This window comes from Lotus japonicus, chromosome 3 (assembly GCF_012489685.1).
Source record: "Lotus japonicus ecotype B-129 chromosome 3, LjGifu_v1.2".
Taxonomy (NCBI): Eukaryota; Viridiplantae; Streptophyta; class Magnoliopsida; order Fabales; family Fabaceae; genus Lotus; species Lotus japonicus.
In genome coordinates this window covers 89,040,756-89,062,897 of record NC_080043.1, presented here as the reverse complement: position 1 = coordinate 89,062,897, position 22,142 = coordinate 89,040,756, and the positions used below count along the sequence as shown (strand labels likewise).

The 22,142-nt window shown below is 39.1% G+C and overlaps 5 protein-coding genes across 6 annotated transcripts; all 5 read left to right on the top strand.

Moving 5' to 3' along the window:
* Positions 1-648: 648 nt before the first annotated feature.
* On the top strand, positions 649-3,841 carry LOC130744975 (protein MAIN-LIKE 1-like). The gene is made up of 5 exons (XM_057597131.1): positions 649-966; positions 1,534-2,569; positions 2,652-3,409; positions 3,503-3,710; positions 3,750-3,841. The coding sequence occupies exons 2-5, from the start codon at positions 1,537-1,539 to the stop codon at positions 3,824-3,826; spliced, it is 2,076 nt and encodes a 691-aa protein (XP_057453114.1). The 5' UTR covers positions 649-966; positions 1,534-1,536; the 3' UTR covers positions 3,827-3,841.
* Positions 3,842-6,413: 2,572 nt separating this feature from the next.
* On the top strand, positions 6,414-6,926 carry LOC130747111 (uncharacterized). The gene is made up of 2 exons (XM_057599951.1): positions 6,414-6,573; positions 6,685-6,926. The coding sequence occupies exons 1-2, from the start codon at positions 6,424-6,426 to the stop codon at positions 6,871-6,873; spliced, it is 339 nt and encodes a 112-aa protein (XP_057455934.1). The 5' UTR covers positions 6,414-6,423; the 3' UTR covers positions 6,874-6,926.
* Positions 6,927-7,644: 718 nt separating this feature from the next.
* On the top strand, positions 7,645-8,317 carry LOC130747110 (uncharacterized). 2 transcript variants are annotated; one of them, XR_009022322.1, is made up of 4 exons: positions 7,645-7,815; positions 7,891-7,992; positions 8,073-8,138; positions 8,229-8,317. XR_009022322.1 is itself a non-coding variant. In XM_057599950.1 (3 exons), the coding sequence occupies exons 1-3, from the start codon at positions 7,867-7,869 to the stop codon at positions 8,286-8,288; spliced, it is 252 nt and encodes an 83-aa protein (XP_057455933.1). In that variant the 5' UTR covers positions 7,859-7,866; the 3' UTR covers positions 8,289-8,317. The 2 variants fall into 2 exon arrangements, 1 of the variants encoding a protein (XP_057455933.1); XM_057599950.1 differs by lacking the exon at positions 7,645-7,815 and having other exon boundaries at positions 7,859-7,992.
* Positions 8,318-15,553: 7,236 nt separating this feature from the next.
* On the top strand, positions 15,554-16,543 carry LOC130747109 (probable CCR4-associated factor 1 homolog 9). Its single transcript, XM_057599949.1, has one exon. It carries the CDS (start codon positions 15,657-15,659, stop codon positions 16,503-16,505), a length of 849 nt encoding a protein of 282 aa, XP_057455932.1. The 5' UTR covers positions 15,554-15,656; the 3' UTR covers positions 16,506-16,543.
* A 1,876-nt stretch (positions 16,544-18,419) lies between these two features.
* Positions 18,420-19,401, top strand: LOC130744974 (probable CCR4-associated factor 1 homolog 11). Its single transcript, XM_057597130.1, has one exon. The coding sequence runs from the start codon at positions 18,433-18,435 to the stop codon at positions 19,399-19,401; it is 969 nt and encodes a 322-aa protein (XP_057453113.1). The 5' UTR covers positions 18,420-18,432.
* Positions 19,402-22,142: the final 2,741 nt, after the last annotated feature.

The following is a 22,142-nucleotide window of genomic DNA, read 5'->3' as shown; positions in this document are numbered from 1 at the left end:
AAAGGTTGCAATCAAGGGGTGGGGGTGATTGGAACACTGTTATTTTAGAAAAATTAATGAAACATATTTCCAGGGGCACCACTGTCATTTACACAAAATATTCATGTGTTTTCACCTTTTCCGTCCGTTTTGAGCGGAAAGTTTTCTGTGTGGGCCCCATGTCTTTTTTACCATTCTTTCCTCTCTTTATAATAAACCAAACAGAGGAAGGATTCTAGGTAACTGTGCTTTCCTTCCCTTTCTCTTCTTTTCCCTCCAACCAAACATACCCTTATGTCTGAAAGAAGTATTTTCATCTCCACTAAATAAAATATGATCGAAGTAGTACATAGCAACAAAAAAAAAAAAGGCTTAATTGCACATTTGGTCCCTGAAGTAACACCATTGTGCAAAACTCGCCCCATATGTTTAAAACGAGCGCTTTTGATCCTACTTGTTTTTTACGTGAGCGATTTTTGTCCTTCCGTCAATCTACCGTAAAAAAGGTAACGGAACTTGCTGATGTGGACTCATTAAATGACATGGCAGACCATATCAGCATGACACTTGGATAAATAATTAATAAAACTTTAAATTTCTAATCTAACCAATTTAAAAATTTAATTTAAAAATAATAAAACCTAAAAAAAAAAATTCTCCCAAAAGCTCCACCCCTGCCTCACGGGAATTAGATTTCCCACCCCTGGGTTTAGAATTGCCACCCCATTTAAAAGTGGGGAAAAACCAATATTGCCCCTCCGTGTTTTAGTCCGAATGTATAACATTCGGACTCCTCCGAATTTTCAAATGTCGGACTCAGTTAATAATAGAACAAAACTATCAATTCAGATTCACATTTGTAACGGGACAGAACATCAACTCTCGGACTGGTTCAGGAGAAGCGACCCAGAGGCACCCAAATCGACCCACACATCACGACCAAAAGCAACCAAGAATCATATGTGATTCAAAACCGACCACACTGAGGTAATTTGTTGGAATCCACGACCAAGAATCATTTGTATTTTGAATCATGTGTATTTTGATGAGTTAGTGTTGTGATTTCAAATTTAGGGTTTCAAATTTAGGTATTTCAGATTAGGTTAGGTTTCGAATCCCTTTTTATGAGTTGATTTGGTGAAATTTCATTCCTATTGTGATTTCTGGGGTATATGGGGTTCTGAGGTGCGAATTTGGGGATATTCGTACTCCGAATCTTGAAGATTCGGACTGGTTCAGGGCTTCAAGATTCGGACTGGTTCAGGACTTCAAGATTCGGACTTGAGAGATTCAGTACTGTCTCTCCTATTGCTTCTGTTATTGTTTTTCATGATAAGATGAATGGGGTGAAGATAATTTCCATGCTTTTGGCTATCTTAGGGTAGTGGTTAAGGACATAACCAACTTGAGATTTCACATTTGAATTTCATAACATTATTTGAATTGTATTGAAATTTCATAACATTAGTTTACTGTGTATACTTGTGGATTGCTTCAACTAGTTAGTTACTCATTACATAGCTATTAATCTGTTTTCCTTATTTTTTCTGATAGATTATGGCGAGGACAAAGCAAACTAAGAGGGTATCGTCTGAAGAGTTGGCCGATCGTCGTGCCTATCTCCACGCTTCTCATAGGCGAGGTGATCATGATACAGATGTGTCGACTTCTCGGAAGCGGGCTAGGAAGGGTGCTAGGAAGGGGGCTCCGAAGGCGACCACTGAGGTTCCTGCCCCTGCTACTGAGGTTCCTGCTACTCAGGTTCCTGATACTGAGGTTCCTGCCCCTGCTACTGAGGTTCCTGCTACTCAGGTTCCTGCTACTGAGGTTCCTGCTCTCTCGACGCCTGAGGTTACTGCTACTGAGGTTTCTCCTCAGTCGACGCCTGAGGTTACCGCCCACGATACTGTTGAGCCTTCCACCTCTTCACTTGATATTGATGCAGTTGAGGAGCCGGAGTCGGGGTCGGAGTCGGGGTCTGAGTCTGAGATTGAGGGTGAGGATGTAGAGGTAGAGGATCCGAATATGCCGCCGCTCCAGAGAGATCCACCGTTTCCTGGTGGGCCGGTTGAGTTGTCACTTCTGCAGCATTACCCGGATTACATAGCGCCGTGGACGTGGCATACCCTACTAGGCACCACTGACCCTCGTTATTCTGAGCGAGGTGATTTGAGGCTTGCCACTGCTGGTATGAAGCTCGGGCTGATGACGTGTGAGGGGGACAATTACAGGGAGGTCCGGTTGATTGTGGAGAGGAGCGGACTGTATCCACTGGTCAGGTGCAGCTATGTAGAGACGGATCCAGGGCTTATATCGGCCCTTGTGGAGAGGTGGCACGAGGAGACTAGTAGTTTCCACATGCCATTTGGGGAGATGACTGTCACCCTTGACGACGTCTCCGCTCTTCTTCACATCCCGGTTGGTGGGAGATTCTACACTCCAGGAGTGGCCTCGAGATATGATGTGGCAGAGACCTGCGCTTTGCTGTTAGGGGGGGATGCAGATTTGTACATGGCTGAGTTTGATAAGCTTAGGGGTCCGACTATGAGGTTCAGCTTCTTGCGAGACCTTTACCCGAAAGCTGTTGCAGGTTTGTTTCATTCATTATCTGAACTTTTTCCAACTATTATTTATATTTACTTAATCATAATTGGTATTACATTGTAATGTAGAGGGGCGGTACGAGCATGCAGCCAGGATGTACCTGATGCATCTTGTTGGCGCGACATTGTTCGCCAACAAGAGTGGGGGGCACTCATTCTCCGCCCGTTGGATAGGCATGCTACAGGATCTTGAGCGGGTGTCGGAGTTCGCGTGGGGCGCCATGGCCCTTGCCACGTTGTACGACCAGCTTGGACAGTCTTCTCGCAGCGGGGTCAAACAGATGGGCGGTTACACTTCCCTGTTGATGGCCTGGGTCTTTGAGCACTTTCCAGACAGGCTCGTTCGCCGGTATGCGAACCCGGCTTACACAGAGGACCAGCCCAGAGCTCGTAGGTGGACAGAGTCACGGTCGGGGCATGCTAGGCTTGACGAGAGGCGAGTACTACTTGATGAGTTGACGGCCGACGACGTCACTTGGACTCCATATGAGGCCCACAGGGAATGGCGACAGCGGGATGAGAGGGCTTTGTTCTCAGGCTACATTCGGTGTCCCTATCCCCCTGCTGTGCGACCTCATCTTCCGGAGCGGGTCATGCGACAGTTTGGGTATATACAGACGATCCCGCGCCACCCTAGTGAGATGGATAGATCTCCCGCAGCTGAGGCTGTTGATGCGGCATTCGCAGGTTATGTGCAGTACTTGTTCCCTGAGGGCGACCCTGCTATAGAGGAGGGACAGGCTGTGGGCGGTTACATGGATTGGTACGCTAGAGTGTCTCATTGTTTCATCATACCGGATGAGAGGAGGATTGATCTCAGTGCCGTGGTAAATTTTAAATTTTATTTCTATTTTCTTTATGCACTTGTGGTTTTCTGTATGTGATTTACTAACAGCGTTTTTTTTATTATTTACTTTCAGGCTGCTTTGCGTAGGGCTTTAGAAGTCCTTGAGTTGTCACTTGAGGTGGATGATGCTTTGCTGCCAGGCACACAGGCCCGCGCTTTAACGGAGAGAGCACTTCGCATCCTCCAGGACTTGGCTGGGACACAGGGCATTGCTTACGCTGCTGGGAGAGGAGGTCTGGGAGCAGGTGGCCGAGTAGGTGGCCGAGCCGGCGGCCGAGCAGGTGGCCGAGCAGGTGGCCGGGAGGGCGGCAGGGCAGCAGGTGGCCGGGAGGGCGGCAGGGCAGGAGCCAGGGGAGGTCGTAGGGGTAGGGGAGGTCGTCGGGGTAGGGGACAGTAGGGGACATTAGTTGTATGAGCATTTTGTTGACATTACTATTATGATATTAGGGGACTATGTATTTTGCACTACTATTTCGGATTAGTATGAGTTTTATCTTCACTTTAACGTATATTTTTTTTTTATTTTTCACTTTTACCCTAAACCCTAATAATTTGTGAGCTTTATCTTCACTTTAACATTTTTTTTTTCTTTTTCACTTTTATAATCAACCCTAATAATTTTAAAAATCAATAACTTTTATAACCAACCCTAATAATCAACCCTTGTAATGGAAACCAAAACCTGGCACTCAACAACACAAACCCTTGTAATGAAGTTTAATCTTCAAGATATAATCCGAAACTTCAACCTTCGGATCAGTATGAAACTTCATACTTCGGATTAGTATGAAACTTCAACTTCCGGACACCTCTGACAGATTCTACCACCTTTTTCAGCACCATTACTCCATAGCTTCACCTACCTCACCACCATTATGGCCTGCATAAACTCCTCAACCACCAAACCACCCCCATTACATTTCACTTCTGATCACCCTCACTCCCTCACTTCCTCTTTTCTTACTACCCCTCAACCCCCCACCACCATCATTGCACCACCAACAACAACCTTCATGCACCACCAACAACAACCTTCATCAACCAGCACCACCTTGGTATGTATCATTGCATCCATTATAATTTGCCAATAATATACGTTTGTTTATATTTTCTACCATTTAAATTTCTCTTCATTTTTTGCCACCACCATCACTTCAACTTTTCTGCCCCGACATAAATCCGAATGTTCAAGTCTCGGATTAGTACGAAAGTTATAGTCTCGGATTAGTACGAGAGTTATAGTCTCGGATTAGTACGAATGTTCATTATACGGACTGTTAACCAGTGGCAGATTGGTTTATGCAGGCAGTATAACGAGCACATTTTTCTATGATGATGAAATGCTGCTTCTAAAACAAGATAATGATGTCAGTGAAGGAATGTTGCTTCAACAACAAGATAATGTTCAGCCTATAAGTGTGGATACCACTCATTTATGGTCGACCGATCAGGTATTCATTGCGTATACCATAATGACATTATTGTTTAGTGATGCTTGAATTGATTACTAATTTTAAAATGATATGTTACCACTGTACAGATATTTGAAACTGTTGATGACCATAAACAATGGGCTAAGAATGTTGGGAAGGACAATGGATATGCGATTGTGACTGGAAGGTCTGATTATTCCAGAAAAGGTGGAAATATGTATATTGTTCTGCGGTGCTCGAAGCATGGTGTGTACATCCCGTACAAGGATCCTAAGTCCTTCAAGTACAACTCCACCGGATCACAAAAATGTGATTGTCCTTTTAAACTTAAAGGACGACCTACGGAGGGTGATAAAAATTGGTGGCTGAAAGTGTTGGAAGGGGTACACAACCATGAACCAGCTAGATCTTTGGTTGGCCATTCCTATGCTGGTCGACTAACAGAAGAAGAGAAGGTTCAAGTCGACAGCATGAATAACAATTGGGTCCCACCGAGACACATGTTGGCCACTTTGAAGGAAAATAATCCGGGTAACTTGTCTACCATCACTCAAGTGTATAATCGCATCAAAAAAGTTAAAGAATTAGACCGCGGGCCACTTACAGAGATGCAATATTTGCTGAAGAAGTTGGCAGAAGCCAACTATGTTCACTTTGAAAGACATGAAGAAGATTCGGGTGTCATTATGGAACTTTTCTGGGCTCATCCTAATGCTATTAAACTCTTCAACACATTCCCTCACGTGGTAATCATGGATTGCACATACAAGTCACTCATGGACTACCTTGCGCTTGTGCACTTCAGAGTATGGCCTCAATTCCGTATGCAGCAGTTGATCCATTCTGGAAGATACTTTCTTGGGAACAAGTGCTTGTTGTGGAGAGTCAAACCTCAAACAGTGGATGCATGCCGCTAGAGATTGAGGCTTTGTGGGCTCATTTCAATACCTTGGATGATGCGGGCCAAAGTATGCTGAGAAGGAAGCTTAAAGAGCTTTATTGTCCTCAAATCAGTTCAATGTGTCCTCCTGAAGTGAAGATAAAGCACAATCAATCGTCCAAGGAGAGGAAAACCAAACCTCCCAAAGGTCAATCAATAGGATCCACCCAGCGTGACCTTTCACATTGGGAACATGTTGACAATCAGACCAAAGAACAAGAATCGAAAGCTAGCAAGAGGAAACCTAGGCTCACCAAAACTCCTAAAACAACTCCAACATCGCAAGCTCCTAAGTCAAAGAACAAGAAGGCTATGACGGCCACCGGCTCCAAAATCTACTTACCGGAGTTGCCATCTTTTTTATGGCCATATATACATGAAGTGATAGATGTTGTCGGGGATGGTAATTGTGGATACAGAGCCGTCGCTGCATTGCTGGACCTTCAGAACGGTCAGGACGGTTGGCCTCGGGTTAGGGAAGAGCTGATTGTAGAACTCACACTCTATGAGAAACACTATACACGCATGTGGGGTTATGATGTGGTACAAGCCATGCACAATCGTCTCACTCTCCCTCCTGATGGTAGAGCCACTAAAGCCAAATGGATGCATCTACCGGAGATGGGGTACCTTATTGCTAACAGGTTTCGGGTGGTTTTCATCTCCATCTCGTTAAAATCTAGTTACACTTACCTTCCGATGAGAGGAGGCGCCCCACCGTTAGAACATCCTGTCATAGCTATTGGTCATGTGACCAATCACTTTGTACAGGTATATCCTCAATTAAATACATATCTTCTTTTTTATTAATACACTCTCTTGTCACGTTAAACAATTTATATTGAAATATATCTAATTTTACTACTATACTCTTAAATGTAGCTGAAGTTGGTGTCTGGACATCCTATGCCGCCAATTGCTCCCCAATGGGAATACAACGTTGAAGAACCCGAGTCCGAATGGTGTAAACCGTATAAAGAGCGTTTGGATAGATTTATGGCTGAACACACTGTTTGGATTGGTCCTTGTGTTATTACCAACTTTGATTTAACAGACATAACAGAAGATTGATAATATGATTCATGTTTGTAATGTTGTAACCATGTCTGTAACCATATTATTAGCAAGAATATTTTCCTACATGTATTAAGACAATGCTCCAGTATTGTAACGAGGTCTGTTTGTCCCATATTATTGTCACTGCATTTTCACGTTTCTGTCTGTGACAGTATCTGGTTTTAGAGGTACGAATCTTGAAGTTTCATATTAATCCGGGTTTTCAACTCTCGGACGTCTTAAAAAGGGGGGGTGGTAAATTTAATTATGAATCAGTCCGGAACTTATAGTCCTGGATTGATCCGAAACTTAAAGTCCTGGAGTGATCCAAAACTTATAGTCCTGGATCACCCTTATCAAGCAGCAGAATGCCTACACAACCAACTCTGACCACCATCAATTACAATCTCAACCACCATCACTGCCTACACAACCAACTCTGACCACCATTAATCTTCACCACCAACCCCATTACTCATTCCTCCTACACCATAAATCCCTTTACTTCCTATATTAGTCCCCTATGCACCAAAGGCATCCTACACCATTACATTACTTCCCTTCTTCCCTTGTTGCAGGAAATAACCAGAAGAAATGGAACAAGATCCACCATCAACCTTCATCCGCCCTTGCAAACGCCAAGACAACCTTGCCTCCAGCTCTCGTCCTCTCATTCCCGGCCCAGCTGGCGCCGTCCAGGCCGCCATGATTCACCGCAGATCCACCGACGACAAACCAAACATTTCAACCCAACAATTCGTTAGGCAAGTCCTCCAAGAAGGCCACGACACCGATCCCGATTTCCAATCCAATGCTTGGCTTTCAGCCCTGCAATTAAACGGATCTGCCACTCCTCTGGGCGCAATCACTCACCATCATGAAAGAGTAGATCACGTCATCGGTGTTATCAAATCCTGCAATCCCAATGGGTTTGGAGATGCAACAGTTACACTCAAGGTATTTCCTTATTCCTCCTTATATTTCAGTGAAATGATTCATGTTTCTCTCATGACATCTGAGATTGAGATTCAGGACCCTACGGGCACTGTTGGCGCTAGTATCCATCACAAGGTCTTCACTGAAAGCGTATTTGCGAAAGACATAACTGTTGGATCTGTTCTGCTTCTCCAAAAGGTTAATCTATAGGCAACTTTAACATTTTAAGCTTCTTTGGACAACTTGGACATCACATCGTTTCTTCACTTTGCTTTCAGGTCGCTGTGTTCTCTCCTAGAAAGTCTAATTGTTATCTGAATATAACCTTGTCCAATGTAGTCAAGGTATGATAATCTTCTTCCACATCTAAAATAAAGCATTTGAATCTTTTCCACATCTACAACAAAGCATTTGAATCTGTTTTCATTATACAGGTATTTTCAAAGGACAGTGCACCTCCACCTGGAAGCTTCACAAACATAACAGAAGATTAATATTAGTTCTTTACTAATTCTATATTAAGGACTATTTGTGTAACTTTTGAAATGCTGAACTTAGATTTCGTATTGTTATTTTGCTTTACTTTTCCAATGCTTAACTTGGATTATGTATTGTAATTTTGTTTAAATTGGATTATGTAACTTTTCAATTTTAAAGTCATGTTATATTTGCTGCAATTGGACTAAAGTCATGTTATTTTAACTGTAATTAAAGAATCCGAAGGTTTAACTCTCGGACTAGTCCAGAACATCAACCTCTGGACTGGTATGGAGGTTTAAGTCCCGGAGGGTATTCCCGGCATTTTTTTAAAAAGACTAGGGTGGCAATTCTAAACCCAGGGGTGGGAAATCTAATTCCCCTGCCTCACGCTTCCACTCTCTATCTCCCTCCCTCCTCCCCTCCTTCTCGTGTTCTTCATTATCATCCCATCCCATAACTTCTTCAATGATGCAAACAAGGACCCAACCTTCTTCTTCTTCCTCTTCTCCATCCAAACCCCAAATCAGAAAAACAAACTCTCATCTCCCTTCCACCCTATGCAAACCCATAGAAATTTCGCCCCACATGCAAATTCCAGATCTTCATCCCCAATCAAAGGGCTCGACGCAGGGTTCGAGGGAAGGAGGGAGAGAGAGATCGTGGAGTAGAGAAAGTAAATAGAGGACGACGATGGCAGGCAGAGAGCGGCGCACGACTCTAAGGCGCGGCGATGGAAGCTTCTGTGACAGTGATTCAGTCCGGGGAGTCGAGGTTTAGAATTAGGCGTTGTTGACTAAGAGGGTTTGGGTGGCGCTGGATCTGAGTGAAGATCAGATTATCGTGAGGCAGAGGCTGGAGCCGCGACGAATTTGTCTTCTTCGCATCTTCTTGTACATGTTTGCCCCAAAATCCAGGCTCTTAGTCTTGGAATTAGATACATCTTCCATCTAGATTATAAAATTTGAAGTCTTTTCATTCATAACATTTTTTATTGGATTTTAATTCTTGATTGTGTTGGTTTTAGGTTTGTTGATTGGGTTTTAACGATGGACCTGAAGTTGGAGAATTTTGCCCACAAAAAATGCAAGGAATAAAATAGAAAGGAGTGGAGAAGTATTGCGTGCCCAAAGTTCTTTGGAGGGATTGAGACGCTTGAATATACTTAAGGTGAATTCACTTCATAAAGGGGTGGATTTTGATATATGGAGCTAATGAGCTTTACTCGAGGATTTTGAATTCACTTCTTGTATCACTTTATTTTTAGTTTGTTGGGTACAGGCTACTTGCAAGGTTAATGTTTTTTGTTAGTTCAATTTTATGAGAAGAGTTTGATTTTCTGGAGATTAAAGTTTTGATTTCTGGGTTTGGTTGATGAAGATGGAAAAAGAAGGATGAATTTTCTGGGTTTGGTTAAAGAAGTGGAAGATATGGTGATTTGTGTAAATCTCTGGAAATCTAAAATTAAGATGAAAAAGAAAGAGATTTGGAATTTTTTCTTTCAATTTTTTGATTTTTAATTATGTGTTTTAGTGTGTAGTTAACCCTTTATTTTATTTTAGTGTATAATTAACCTTTTTATTTTATTTTTAATTAACAAATATCCAAGTGGCGTGCTGATATGGCCTGCCATGTCAATTAATGAGTCCACATCAGCAAGTTCCGTTATCTTTTTAACAGTAGATTGACGGAAGGACCAAAATCGCTCACGTAAAAAACAAGTAGGACCAAAAGCGCTTGTTTTAAACATATGGGACGAGTTTTGCACAATGGTGATACTTCAGGGGCCAAATGTGCAATTAAGCCAAAAAAATTACATTTTTATCTATCAGTACAGTAGTTTAAGATATAAAAAAAAGGTGCCCACTAGGGTGGACAACTTACAAATTGGTCCACCGGTGGACCAAGGGTCATTATAGTAATTTTCAAAATTAAAATATATAAAAAATTAAATTAAAAAAAAAATATCTCCTCACCCACGCTTCTCTCTCAGAATCCCCCTCACGTTTCTTTTTCTTCTTCTAGCAGCAGCACCACCAGTCCACCCCATGACCTTCCTTCTTCATCTCCTCTTCATCGTCAATCACTTAAGAGCTCTAGAGAGAGAAAGCATGAGATCTGATCGGAAGAACAAATTAACCAAACGAAGGTAAACGATGATTTTTTCCGGCGTGACAACAGCGACGACTGCGGTGGAGCCGACGACGTCGCAGTGAGGAATCTGGAGGCCGCAGCGGCAAGTGAATTTCTGGCTGTTGCTGTGGTCCAGGTCAGAACCTCGTCGTCCATGCGAGCGAAACTCTACTCCATGGTGGATTTCCAATCCAATTTGTCTTTGGGATTTTCTGCAATCTCTTCCTTCACAATCTCATGCATCCTCTCCTTGCACATCGTCGCCACTTGAAGGAAAAAAACAGAGCAATTAAGAACCGGATCCACTTCGAATCACACACAAAATTGAAGAAGAAATCGGGTCGAGTCGGGTCAAGCGTTATTTACAGGCAAGCATCCATGGCAATCGAAATGAGCCCCTTTATGGAGAGAAACACGCACGCACTGAAACTGCATCTTGACATCGCCCTCCTCCATCCACAAATGGAAGTGACTCCATACTTGAGACTCTCCTCAACAAAAACCACCTCATCTACTCCCTTTGATTCCTCCTTCTGGACCTCTCAATCGTGTTCTCAACCTCCCGAGATAGCTTCGCCGGCGGAGATACACATAGATCTAGCTTCTGGCGGTTCATGCTGGCCTCCGGCGACGGAAGTGTGTGAATATGATTAAATCTGAAATCTTAGAAATTATTTTATTTTATTTTTTAATAATAAGAGAAAGTACATTACAATTTTACCCTTTTATCATCCTTTCAAGTCTAACCTTTCATCTATAGAATATTCTTTGATTCCAAGATCTGACGGTTTTAAATAGTGGTCCACCGGTGGACCAATTTGTAAGTTGCCCACCCTAGTGGGCACCTAAAAAAATACTAGATATGGAATATATATTTTCAATAAATATCCCCACATTGAATGAAAATAACATATTGAACACTATATATATATATATGTCCAAATGAAATGGATCATATACCAAATGTTAAAAAGTGTGATCATTTGCTATTTCTCCCCCTGTATTGTAGAGATCTCCATGCCTGACACAATTCACTACAATATATATATTTTTTCATAACAGTTGAAAAATATAGTTATAGTTTTATACACACAAAAAATGGTTTCTAAATTTTACGTAATACTTCCTCCGTTTCTATTTATCTATCCAGAAAAAGAAGGTTCACACGAATTAAGGAAAGCAATTAATTGTGTTGATTTTCATAAAAGTATTATTTGTTTTCCTATATCACCCTTTAGATTGTATTTTATTTTTCTTCATTTATTGTTTCTGGAAGGACATTTCTTGGAAAAACATCAATTAATGCTCTTTTGAAACTCTAAGTGGACAAATATATAGGAACACAATTTTTTCTTCAAAGTGGACAGTTAATAAGGAACGGAGGGAGTAGTTTTTTATAGTCTTTATGTTCTAGTGTTGTCTTTTTAACAACAGTTTTTCGTACTCTATGATAACACTGTGAAAATGTAATTTTTATGTGAAAAATATAACAATTATCACGTAATTAACGTTCCTCGTGGTTAGATATGAAACACTTATATATTTAGTTTTAAAAAAAACTTATTACCTGAAACAAGCTCTTTATAACAACAATCACATATTTAGTTCCTGTTATACATTTTTAGACAACACCTTTTATGTGTTGCTTAAATCAATGTTACTAAAAATGGTTAATACTCAGTTTTTCTCTTAACGGCAAAAATACTCCCTTAGTAAAAACGACGACGACAAAGGAAAGATGAGAATGAAGATTTCTTTAATATCTTTATTTACTTCTATCATTCTTTCAAATAGTAGATAAAAATAGAGATAATATTAAACAGAGGTAGATTTTGGTTGATTTTTTGTTCTTCTTCACTCTTCCATTTGAACGGAGTATCTTTTTATTTCAATCAAACATAAGTTTCTAAATCATCACATATGTAGTCCGGTAGTCCTCAAAAGACAGATAATGCATTCAAAAGTTTCCAAGTTCTTTTTTTATCCCAAGTGAAATGTTTGTACTGTGATCATAGATAAAAAAAAGTTCAAATTATATTTTTATTATAATTAATGAGGAGGGATATATTCACTCCAGGAGTAAGTTTTTTAATTGACTCCACATCTTAACCATTGAATTTATTAAAAATTAAAGGCTCCGATTAAAACTTATAATAGATCACGTGACCCACTCCACGCTTCCTTCTTCTTCTTTCCAAGTCACCAATTGACTGTGTGAATAAACTTGGTAAAACAAAGGTTCTGGAAAAAATTGAAACCCAAAAATCGATGGGCACGGCCTTGCTCTGTTATTTAACCGCACTGCAAGTTTTGTTACAATTTCTCAATGAACTGGCATTTTATTACACCATGACCTTATCATTTCTAAGTTTCAACTTAGCAATTGCATTAACCCAAGTGTGTTGTAATACTACATCAAAAATAATTTAGTGGATCGTGGGTCTCAAACCAGTGGTTATTTGCTTGCTGATTTTAAGATCAGTGATATGGTGAGCCTTCATATGGAAACGATGTTTCTTAGGTTGCGTGGCGGTGGACGTTGGAAAAATTAGGAATTTAGGGTTTGATATTTCAGCTTTTAATTTTAATTGTTTAAAAAAAGGAGGAGGAAGAAAGGTGGAGAGGATCACGTGATATGTTAGTGACTAATAATCTCAGCCTTTAATTTTTAATAAATTCAATGGTTAAGATGTGGAGTCAATTAAAAAACTTACTCCTGGAGTGAATATATCCCTCCTCATAATTAAAAGGCTTAAATATGTTTTTGGTCTCTAAATTTTAAATAGGAATTTAAATTGGTCCTTATAGTAAAGTCATTTACAATATCGATTCTTGAATTTTTTTATTTGCAAAATATTCAATTACTAAATTCGTGATTATGTGTCGTCAATTTTGCACAACCATCTTCCTATGTTTCATTCACTTATTCTAGGCATTTTTTTAAATCCTACGTGATATTTCAATTTGTTTAGTCCGATCATATCATATGTGTAAAATTACATAGAGATTGTTTTCCCAAATCATAATCAAACCCTAACTTAATCTAATTAATCCCAATTGAACCTTAATTAATTGTTCTTCTCATTCATCTCTGGTGTGAGCGAGGAAACCGATAGGTAGAGCAATGAAGAAGGCTAAGGGAAGTGGGGCATTGGCTGATATGTGAGTGAAGAAACCTGCGAAGAAGGGTGTGACCAGGCCTGTAAAGAAACATGTGAAGAAGGAGGAAGCGCACGAAGACGACTTCTTTGAAAAAGAAAGTGGTTTGCATAAACTTTGAATTGGCCCATATAGAAGCCCAAAACAAAATATAATAAAAAAACATTCTGAAAATAGGAAAAACAGCTGGCTATATAGTCTAAGTTGAAAGTCATGTCTTGAATAATGATTCCAACTTGATCTCCATGGGAGACCTCATCATAGGTGTTTTTTCCATAGACAAGCATGCATCAGGATGGGGTTTAAATTAATGTTTTGAAACAAAAGAGAAAAATAGAAAGAATTGTCCACATAAATTGAAGAGGGCAAATTTTGGTAAGCTTTTTCATAAACTATTACTAGCAGTTTATTGTAAAGCTAAAGGCTTAATTACAACTTTGGTCCCCGATGTTTATCAATGTCACGATTTTGGTCCCTCACCTAATTTAATTACATGGATGGTCCCCGACGGTGTAGGCCGTGTGCAACGTTAGTCATACCGTTTATTTCTTAATGGAGGAGGCTTACGTGGACGTCTAGTTGGAGAGAAAAATGAGATCTGAGGAGAGAGGGAAGCACGTGAGTATCACGTGAACTCTCGTGAACCTTATATGAACCCATTATACCCGCACGTGAGTATCACGTGAACTCTCGTGAACCTTATATGAACCCATTATACCAAAATCTGAAACCCTAGGGATCTAAATCGCGTTACCTTCTTTGTTCTAGGGATGTCAGGGGTTTGGGTATAATGAATTCAGATAAGGGTCACGTGATACTCACGTGCTTCCCTCTCTCCTCATACCTCATTTCTCTCTCCAACTGGACGTCCACGTAAGCCTCCTCCATTAAGAAATAAACGGTAGGACTAACGTTGCACACGACCAACAACGTCAGGGACCATCCACGTAATTAAATTAGGTGGGGGACCAAAATCGTGGCATTAGTAAACTTCGAGGACCAAAGTTGCAATTAAGCCTAAGCTAAAATCAACTAATGAAGACTGATAAACTATTTTAATAAAGTTTTTCCAAGAAGTGCTTATATTAAGATAGAATAAAATCAAATAAGGTCTAAATAAACTATTCCAAAGCTCACTTATTTCACAAGCTTGTCATCTCCCATCTCCACTTGAGGAGAAAGAAGCACGCTTTTCGATTATAGCAAGTATCGGTTAGATTGGATAAGAATCATTCCTTACCATGTTTGGACAAAAAAGAGAGGTAGAGATCATGTTATACATCATAAAATCTTTTAATTAAAAAGGTATATGCATAGGTATTTCTATTTCTATAATATAATAAATAATTTCCAGATAACAAAATTATTAAGCAATTTGTAATGGTTATGGTACCTGTATATATATATGTACCACCACTAAATAGTAACTACAATAATATACACATTTTTTCTCTCTATTATTTTCTTTCTATTATATGACATTTATTACTTTTTTCTCCATGTATTTAGGTGTTAAAATAGTAAATGGTACTCCTACTACATGAATCTTTATTAAATAATAAATGGGTACTCAAATTTGTTGTATGCCGTGTGCGTTACATTTCAAGAAACAGACGACTTCTTAAATCAAAACGCACATGGACATTATACAGTTAAGCAAGTTGTAATAAATTTTAGGAGTTCAAATTGGACCAATTCTTCTGTCAAACTGAACATTATTTCTGATTCCTACTTGCTTCAGTCAAGCCGTCAAGGTTCTCTCAACGCGTTGAACTTAGACAACAATTAACTTAATTATTCCCAATTCACGCACGCACTACACTGAACTTGGCCACAAAAAACAAATCATTTCTAACGTGCATCTGAATTTTATATTATTTCACGTCACTTTCTTTAATAAACAAACTCCAAATGCACCTTCCAAGTAGCATCTTCACCCCTCCACCCAAGAGCTTTCCCGTTCACTCATATAAAACCTTCACTCCACCTTCTTCTTTCTCAATCCCACAACGAAATTCAAACACACAAGTCTTCTCCCAAGTGAGTCCAGAGCAAACTGACAGCAGAAGAGAATTTGAACAAATCAATTAAAGATGGGCGTGATGATGAACGAAAACCAGAACATGAAACCTGTGGTGATCCGGGAAGTATGGGCCTTCAATTTAGAATCTGAATTCCAACTCATCCGTGAACTCATTGATCAATACCCTATCATTTCCATGGATACAGAGTTCCCCGGTGTCATCTTCCGGCACCCCGCTGCACCTCACCACCACCGTAACCTCCGTCCCTCTGATAACTACAGGCTCCTTAAGGCCAACGTTGACGCGCTCAACCTCATCCAGGTTGGCCTCACTCTCACCGACGCCGCCGGAAACCTCCCTGACCTCGGAAGTGGGGAGAGCAGCTTCATCTGGGAATTCAATTTCCGCGATTTTGATGTCGCCCGTCATGCCTATGCTCCGGATTCAATCGCCCTGCTCTGCCGCCAAGGGATCGATTTTGCGCGAAACGCCGCTTGGGGCGTTGATTCAGCCCGGTTTGCTCAGCTGATGATGTCATCAGGACTTGTTTGCAACGACGCCGTGAGCTGGGTCACGTTCCACAGCGCTTATGATTTTGGGTACTTGGTGAAGATCCTGACACGCCGAAGCCTTCCGACTCGATTGGATGAGTTCTTGAAGATTGTGAGGGTGTTTTTCGGAAACAACATTTATGACATTAAGCATGTGATAGGTTTCTGCAACTCTCTTTACGGTGGTCTTGATCGAGTTGCTCAATCACTTAATGTGAATCGGGCTGTTGGGAAATGTCATCAAGCCGGGTCTGATAGTTTGCTAACATGGCATGCATTTCAAAAGATTAGAGACGCTTATTTTGTAAAAGATGGACATAAGAAACATGTAAATGTCTTGTATGGGTTAGAGTCAGAGCTTTGTTAGTTACCAGAATTATAATACAAATTCAATTGATTGTTTAATACTTTTGATAATTTTTTATTTTTATTTTTTATATTAACTTCACTACTATAATGTGTTTGTTTGTTTATATCTACGTCCTAATTAAATAACGTGGATCATAATTTGTCTAAAAATGAAAACATTTGATATTTGTTAATTGTGGATCAGACATTGCGATTGGAATATTAGATAACAGATCCCGATTCACAGAACTCTGATGAACCGGAATTGAACCGTTCAGCTTGAGCTGGTCGCGACCTCATGTGGGTTGGGTGAAAGAAAACATGGATGCAATATCCACGTTGGAAAAGGGTGTGGGCTTTGGTTTGGTGTCGGTAGTGAGGGGTGAAGATGGGAAACTGTTGGCAGCGGGAAGCCGGGAACCTCGTGAGTTGGACACCAACTAAGCGTTGAATCGGTATGTCTCCAATGGGCCAAAACGTTGTGCCATGACCTTATTCTTGCTCGAGTAATATTTGAAACCTATTGCCTTTCTCTACTACAAGCTTGATATTCGAATAAGTGTCAATTTTACGTGTTTTTGAATATCATTTTGGATACTTATATGATTTTTTTTTCAAATTTGTTTATTTTAATTTATCAAATTTAGACGTGTATTTATAGTTTATTTTAGATTATCAAATTGAAAAGTGTAATTGGAGTATATTTTATTTTAGTTTTGTTGTTGAAATAATATATTTGATCTTTTTTTATAAATAATTCCTGCAATGTGATTAGCTAAAGGATATGTTTAAAAGTTAAAACTATGGGGATCATCACACTGGGAAAAATGGTAAAACACAAGTAAATTATACATCAAGTTTTTCACTAAAAATCTTTAGATATTGTGTGTATATGTATTTTCTCACACTTAATATCACTACAAAAACGTACATGTCATCAGAAAGTAACATTGTATAGATTAAAGCTTGAACGGAAAAATGAATGGTGTGGATTTGGCAATCTAGCTCCTTTGGAGATAAATTGATACCATATGAGAGTAATTTGTGATTTCCCAATGTGAAGAGAAAAGTGAGAAGAGGTCTCAAGACCTGGGTGAAAGACTGAATACCTTTGAAAGTTGCATAATACAATCAAATGACACAACATTAATATATAGGTGGTGTATTTAAATTTCAAACACGAGTGATTAGCTTTGAATTAGCCATATTTCAATCGCTAATTTCACAGCTAATTTGTGGAGCATCATTTTTCATGTGAGAACTCTGGATAAACCAAGTAACAAACATTATTAGATATATAGTTACAAATTACAAACGGTACACTATATATTTTTGTTTTCTTAATCATTAACCCATAAAAAAATCATTAACCCAACAAAGAAAAGTCTTTTTTATGAAAGAATAATAGAGAAAATATTTTTTGGTTACACTAAGATTAATAGAGAAAATATTCATCTCACAAGATATCAGATATGGTTAGATATTTAAGTTGAGATTTTTTTTTCTAACAATATTCTCTTCGTATTTATATATATACAGGTAAGAATTGAATCAGTAATCCAAAAGATATTAAGAATTAAAAAATAGAAAAATTTTACATAAAGTTTCTTGTACCATTTTCCATGAATTTATCCATTTTAATAATAACATGTGTACCGTAAAAAAATTGATAATAATAACTGAACTATATCTCTAAAACTAAATGACATTCATTAAAAATATAATCAAATCTATTTTTTTAGCGAATCTGAAATATTTTAGCAACAAATCAAATATTTTTTCCAAATCAACGAGTTTCATTAAATAAAGTATAAATCCAGTTTATGAAATCCAAAGTAATAAATGAGACTCCCATCATTAACTATAAAAACCACACTCAACTAAACTGAAGTTTCCCCATCTGGTCTTTCTTGTTCTTCGATAATCAATTTGACATTGATTCAAGTATGAACTCCATCAATGAAATCCCAAAACCCAAACTGAAGCCGGTGATCATCCGAGAAGTGTGGGCCTTCAACTTAGAAGCTGAATTCCAACTCATCCGCGGACTCATCCATCGCTACCCTTTCATCTCCATGGATACTGAGTTCCCCGGCGTCATCTTCAAGCCCGCCGAACCCCACAACCACCACAACCTCCGCCCCGCTGATACCTACCGTCTCATCAAGGCCAACGTGGACGTGCTCAACCTCATCCAAGTTGGCCTCACCCTCTCCGACGCTGCCGGCAACCTCCCCGACCTCGGCACCGACGACTGCACGTTCATCTGGCAGTTCAACTTTCGGGACTTCAACGTCACTCGCGACGCCCACGCTCCTGACTCCGTCGCTCTGCTCCGAAACCAAGGGATTGACTTCGCACGCAATGCTGCCGCCGGCGTCGATTCGGCCCGCTTCGCTAGGTTGATGATGTGGTCGGGGCTTCTTCGCAACAATGCTGTGAGCTGGGTCACGTTCCACTCGGCGTATGATTTTGCTTACTTGATCAAGATTCTGACTCGCCGGAGCCTTCCGACTAGACTGGAGGATTTCTTGAGGTTCGTGAGGGTGTTTTTCGGAGACAAGGTTTATGATATCAAGCATTTGATGAAATTCTGCGATTCTCTCTATGGCGGTCTTGATAAGATTGGGCAGATTCTCAAAGTGGATCGAGTGGCGGGAAAATCACATCAAGCTGGCTCTGATAGTTTGCATACAATGCAAGTGTTTCAGAAGATCAAGGACGTTTATTTTAAGAACGATGGCCATAAGAAACACGTAAATGTCTTGTATGGGCTGGAGATAGAATTCAATCCTAGTTTGAACCACTTGTATCCTCCACCCACCCAAACGTGTTCGAGTCGGGTAGTGCCACTTTACTACATTCCCGCACACTCGAATATGATGCCTCTATTCAAATATGTACAATTTGGTTAATTGATCTATGTTAATACGAGTTAAATGATTTTTGTATCTTTTAGATTTTTTTATAGTAACGTTACTGCAATGTGTTTGTTTGTTTATCACTACAGTTAAGCGTTCTAATCTCTAAGTCATACGATCATAATTTCTCTAAGAATAAGAAAAAATAAGAATTTTTGAGATGGAGAATCTAAGAGAGAAAAAATTATGAGGAAAAATGTGAACGAAACACTACTGCCTTTCATGCCTTCTGCTCAATTTGTTCAAATTGATGTATTTTGTTAGCAATTTTGAGTTCATTTTGTCTTAAACTTTCTTCAGGAAAACTGTTTTGGTCAAGAATTCTTCCAATCACAACTCCTCTGCCATTTTTTTTTTGGTTTGTTAACTTACCAAACTGGTCTCAGAAGTTCATATAATCAGGGACTCAGTTGATTAAGTAACAGTTATGTTCCTTAAAAAAATTTATATTTATGAAGTGCAATGCGTGTTTAAGTCACAGTTATGTTCCTTACCGGTAGTTCAAGGGCAATATTTACCTTGGCAATAGTTCCTTTTGGCTTTGGTTTATTTTGTTCTATTTTATGTCCCTAGTCATTGTTGCTGTGATATATCAGAGTTCAATTTATCTTCAATATAATTGGGGCTTATTGTTAATTAAAGAATTGTATTGTCAATGGATAATTGGTTCTTTGTACTGTAATGTAATTCAAAGTTACAATGGAGGCTTTAACAGATGTAACATTTCTATGCTCACAAAAAGTCATACAGTTTTTGCTGACAAAAATCAGGTTGGTTGTGGTATATCATTAAAGGTCAGGTTACAAGATTTCTGAAATTGTAGAATTAGTCCTTTGGAACAAATCTGGCTGCCTGTACATTTGGTTATGATATGATTAATCCGAAGCACTGAACTGAAGAGAGGAAAGGAAAATTAGTTTGGGAAGGAATTCACAGGTCCCCCAGAATACTTTGAAGGGTTCTCTACAGCCATGTATTTTAATTTCCTAATTTCTGATTAATATCTCATTGATAAAACCCTGGAGCAACATGTTTCTGCCAATGAATTTTTCATCTCACATTCTCTATTATGATTCAGTTCTATCAAGTATCAAGGTCAATGAACTTTTCAGATTTTGCTTTCTTCTTATGTGCAAGTGTAATCATTGTGTAGATTAACTTTGTTGTACCATTGTCTAGGGGTTGGGTAGACTGAGGGAATAAAATTCTCATTGATTAAAGATGGAGTTAGTTAGACAAGAGTAAAAAGATTCCATGTCCTTAGATGCATATAGAACCACAGAATATATGGCTCCTATTTTCCTCTCCTTGATTCTTTTCACTAAACCAGAATTTCTGGTCTAAAAATATCTGGGTCGGTAATTCTTTTCTTACTAGTGCTCTTTTTAATTGTTTCAGCATTACCATATTTGCCTATATTGTTCAGTCCAGGTCCTGTTCCAGGAACTTGCAATCTCTATTTGTGGAATTAAATACTAGTCCCCACTTTACAGACAGGTGCTAAGCTGTAAATTTGAGAAGAACAGCTGTATCTGAATCATTCCATGTTTAGAATTTGCTAGCATCCATGAAAAGGTGAAGAAAAAAATGACATTCTCCTGGCACCATTTTGTAGGCTGGTGATTCTTCTCCAGAGTAAGTTGCGAATTCCACAAGGTCATCTGCGAAGCTTGTTAAGGTCACATATGAAATGAGGGAGTTCAAAGCTTATTACAAGTTTCTCCCAGAAAATTTAGACTTATCATGTAATAGAAAGTCTATCTATGTTTAGTTAACAAATCCTATTTCTTTCTTCTTCTTTTTTTCAGGTATAAAGTTTCTCTATCTATGTTTTCTAGAAGCTTATATTGGCCATGAGCAATCTAGAATGTATTTGGAGGCTAATAATTTCTCTCTCTAGAGGTTAAGCTTTTGTTTTAGCAGTTATTATTGCGGCTCCATTTAGATTTCAGAACTGTGGATTCTTTTTAATCAACTAATATATTTCATAATTGTGAATTCTTTTCAATCAACTGATAATCTCAAAAGTTCTTAATTTCAAAATGTAAAGATGGATTTGTTAACCTGCCTTCTTTTGTAAACTGAGGAAAATAAACAATGAATTGGAGTTGTTTTTGCTGATTTTCGCTCTTGTACTTATACTTGGTCTGTCATCTCCAACTTCAGCCACATGAAGTGAGTGCATTAATGTCTAAACAAACCTGGTTCCTTCATTAGAGTTTTCTTCTTCTAAGAAAAGAGTATAACATGTGCCTTGCTTTGTTATTGACGGTTGAAATTTCAGATTTGTTCTTCTGTTTTACCTCTTCATTTTTCTTCTTCGTGGTAGAAATTCTGTCCAATTCAGAGAACTCCAGATTGCTATTGACAACTTTAGTGTCAAAAGCATGTCTAATGGCAGTGTTGCTTCTGGTCTGCAGGGTAAGCTCAGATGTGAATTTTCCTAGTAAAATTCAAAGAATCTAATTTAGGTGATTGATTCTTTTACCAATTTGAATTTGTAAGGGTAAACAAGAATCTTGATGTCTTGAAAACTTCAGTGCCTAGCTTTGAGAGACTATACTTTGTTGGTCCTTCAACCAATTCTTATGTTATGCTTTGATTTTAAAGTGGAAAATTGATTGAGTTGATTCACTGTACGATGATATCTTTTTCCCCTGTACTGAGAAATTGTTAGAATGACTTGAACTATGAACTTCTACTCATATTTTCACTAGGATGCACAGGTACGGGTG